The sequence below is a fragment of the Mytilus edulis genome, chromosome 10, assembly GCF_963676685.1.
Source record: "Mytilus edulis chromosome 10, xbMytEdul2.2, whole genome shotgun sequence".
Lineage (NCBI taxonomy): Eukaryota > Metazoa > Mollusca > Bivalvia > Mytilida > Mytilidae > Mytilus > Mytilus edulis.
The window spans coordinates 10,264,928-10,268,972 of record NC_092353.1 but is presented as its reverse complement, the minus strand read 5'-3'; the positions used below and the strand labels follow the sequence as shown (position 1 = coordinate 10,268,972).

General features: G+C 32.3%; 1 protein-coding gene across 1 annotated transcript; it reads left to right on the top strand.

Annotated features, from left to right (window-relative positions):
* Nucleotides 1-978: 978 nt before the first annotated feature.
* On the top strand, nucleotides 979-3,203 carry LOC139493361 (uncharacterized). Its single transcript, XM_071281708.1, has 2 exons — nucleotides 979-1,110; nucleotides 1,479-3,203. The coding sequence occupies exon 2, from the start codon at nucleotides 1,481-1,483 to the stop codon at nucleotides 3,173-3,175; it is 1,695 nt and encodes a 564-aa protein (XP_071137809.1). The 5' UTR covers nucleotides 979-1,110; nucleotides 1,479-1,480; the 3' UTR covers nucleotides 3,176-3,203.
* Nucleotides 3,204-4,045: the final 842 nt, after the last annotated feature.

The following is a 4,045-nucleotide window of genomic DNA, read 5'->3' as shown; positions in this document are numbered from 1 at the left end:
GACGCCCACCTCCGGGTGCGAGATTTTCTTGCAGCGTTGAAAACCCATTGGTAGCTTTGGTCTGATAGATTCCCCATTTTCATTATCAATTTTATGAATATTGTCGAAAACAAAAGTTATTAAAACAACTCAAGGAAGCCTAGATTATGATATATCGAACGGTTTCAGTATAATCATGTTAACACCAAGTCTAAAACTACCATTTAACATTTATAATCAGTTTTGATCAGACTGCACTCTAAATGCAGCTTGTTTGTATGTTAAGAGTATACAAGTTTCTTTGGTCCGTTAAAGATTGACATATGTTATATTTTCATTTGTAAAATATAGCTATTGAACTTCTGTCAAAAGAATAAATAACGAACAGAGAAACGACATACGCACAGGGGCGGATTCAACCCTTTTCAAAAGGGTGTCCAAACCGAAGATAAAGGGTATGGGTATGGGTTGGGGTTCTAACCATATGTCCCCTTTCAAATCATTGAGCTTCAAAATAATAGGTTTAAACCCAAGGATACCCTTGGAACCGACACTGCATGTCGATCTTTTAACACATGCCATTCAAATTAATGGCAATGCATATCCAGTCATTACATGGATTTTGATTTACATTCTCACCTCTTACTTTGTTAGCTATATCAAATAATAAATCAGTTTTAAAAATGGACTGAGATAACCGAATACTACGTGACCATTGTGATATTAATTCTATAACGTAGTCTACTATATTATAATTGCGTCATGTTTTAAGCAAAAAACAATAAAAATATTTGCATTATTATCACAAGAACCAACGTCCAACTTGTATTACGTCTAAATGATATTTAATACCTAAGGATTGATTATGGCTTATCATTAACCCTTATTTACATAAAAATGAAATATTGTTCAGGTGTGTAAATTATAAATACGTTATTTGTATACTATTATACCTTTTATATATCTACACTTGAAATCTCCTTACGTTGACGTCACTGTACAATTAAAATACAATTTGTATCGTGGTACATGTAAATACAAACATATCGGTAATTAATTTGGCACACAACTGGACTCATATTTGAATACACGGAATATTAGATAAAAGTACTTGCAGGATCTCTGTAGAAGGTAAGTAATTATAATAAATTATAATTACTTTAGCTGTGTATTATGATGTACCTGTGTCACTTCGGAACAAATGTTTAAGACGCAAAAATATGATCGAATATGTGGTTAGTGTGACATTTTTTCCATTTATAAATATTTTATACAACATATAGATTCATAATATGTTAACAAAAAAATCCACTGTTTTGAAACATTACTGTGTTAAATGAAAATGGTTGTAATAAATCATTATATATTTATATATATGTCCACATATGAACTGTTTAATAATGCAAATTTTGCTTTGTGTTGAATATCTAAATTGGTATGGGAATACTCTTTGAACTTCTAAATTTTCTATTAGCTAAAAACATTGGAATTCATTTCAGAAATGCAAGAGTCAAAGAATTGCACAGCCTGTCTAAGAGACAATGAGAAGAATAAGGCAAGTTTATGGTGCTATGATTGTTCGGAAGCATTATGCGAACCATGCGGGAAAGTCCATAGAAAATTTGCAACTCCTCATAAAGTGAATGACATTCATAAAATTTCAATAATGGACAGGACTGTTATAAAGATATGCCGTCGCCATGCCGGCCAAGAATTAAAAGCTTTCTGTAAATGTCATGGAAAGGTATTATGTCAGAAGTGTATATCTGACTTTCACAGCAAATGTAAAAATGTACAATCAATAGAAAAGGCTTCTGAGGAATTAAAGGATGGACTTGCTTTAAAAAGTTTACAAGAAAGTTTGAAACGATTGAACATACAAGCAAATGATGTCGTGTTCAAAATATCAAATCGTTCTAAACAATTGCATCAACAAAAGACCTCAATTCTCAATGAAATTTTGAAAATTCGTGAGTTAGTTAATGGAAAGTTAGATCAAATAGAGAAAGGGGTATTATGCAGATTTAGCCAACAGAATCACAAAATATCAGAAATTGAGACCAAGTTAAAAACATTACAAAGTGATTTAGATTCAAATATTGAAACAGCAGTTCACCTTAATTATAGATCTAATCAAACACATATCTTTCTAATGTTGCACCACCTCAGGCCAATACAGGATGCCAACGAAAACGACATTGCAAAAACAAATCAAGAACTTGAATCAATTCAACTTAACATGATACCAGCAAATTTTACAAGGAAATTGACAGATTTAATCTCCTCATTAGAAGGAACAGGATATACCGATCATTCCTTGCTAAACGAAACAAAATTACATGTTCATTGCAAAATATCTACAGAATTTATAACAGCAACCAAAATGCAGACACTAACGCCAACTAAAGGGTTTATATTTGGTGCATGTTGCTTTACTGAAGACAATCGAATCGTTTTAACAGAATCAAAATGGGATTCAAAATACAAACTTAGCATTTTCGATATTAAATCTGGGAAAACTGGGCGAGTTTCGATATCACTACCCGAGGAACCCAACCAGTTGTGTTCTTTTGAGAAATCGCGTGTTTTAGTCACTTGTAAGAACAAACTACCGATAGTTGTCGTTGATGTGCAATCAATCACAACAGACAGGAAATATATTCGACCATGCATTGACAGTCTGGTTGGAAAAGATACATGTCAACATAGCGAGTGTTCATTTATATTTGGAAAAGGCTTCCAGATATGGGTGTGTATCCAGTGCTGTATCAAAGGAAAAGACTCAACTTATATTTGTTCAATAAACTTTGAGGGTGAAATATTAAAATCAATTCCTTTGAAAACGGATATAAGTGATATGTGCATGAATTTTCGCAGCGATTCGTTCATCTGCACTCACAAGAACCGGAACGAAATTTCAGAGGTATCGGTTATTGGAGAAAACGCGGTATATTATAAAACCGGCGATATAAATAACAGTTGTCATATTGCAAGCGACGCGTCTGGTGGTGTATATGTTTGTGAGCCTAATACAAATACACTATGGAAACTGAGATCTGGCGAACGAAATACTGTACTGACAGAAAAGGATGGAATAGCGAGTGTTTCTCATGTAAATTTCAACAACAGAACTAATGAGCTAGCACTGACAAGTAATGGAGGGGAGTGCGTTTATGTTTACCATGTTCAAAACTGAATAAATAAAAAACCATTTTAAACAGAAATATGTATGAAGAAAGTGTAAATTTTCGGTATTTCATAAAAAAAATATACTCGGACTTCAGTATTTTTGTGATTTTACTTTTTAATATGATTTTTGAAAATATTTTTTCAATTTTATTTTAGGTTTTAGCGCAGCATCAGAACGAATTGCAACTTGCTTAAAATGCGGTTATTTCACCATACTTAAAATTATTGAGTAAATTTACAACAATTTTGTTTGTTGTTGACCAAGTGTTGATGTCGCATGTGCAAAAAAGATTGGTAGCCAGTTTTCTCACGGAATATAAGGTGTAGAAGCACTTTTATATAAATTATGTCCACCGACATACATTTATGAAAATAAAAATAAATCTTGAACGTCCACCAAAGAATACTCTATTGGATTTAATTTAATGAACTGTAACCTTGTATGTTTTATCTACAGCCATAAATTTGAGCTCTTTGTTTTATTTGGCTACAAAGTTGCATATTTACATGTACTTTTAAATGTCTTTTAAGTTAGATTGTCAAATGTTTGCATAAGTCTGATATGAAGTCACGAGTTACTAAACTGTGTTTCTCAACACATTGTATATTTGTATACCATAAATCTTACAAGCTGTGTGTTAAATAATGATAACATGATCTACGGGTATTTCTCTCTTTATGCGAATCCTCTCAATGCTCTTTGGAAGCTCCAAATAAACACCTGTGATTTTAACAAAAAATTATAAAATAGTTTTACAATAGACCCGGAAACTCCGAGGTAAATTAAAAAGGGGAAGTCCATATATTAAACACTGACAAAGTCAAACGCTATTAATCAACTAAGCATGAGCAAAATAATATAGGTAACAGTCGTTTG

Coding starts and splice junctions, on each gene's coding strand:
- LOC139493361 (XM_071281708.1), top strand. CDS start 1,481: ATGCAAGAGTCAAAGAATTGCACAGCCTGTCTAAGAGACAATGAGAAG.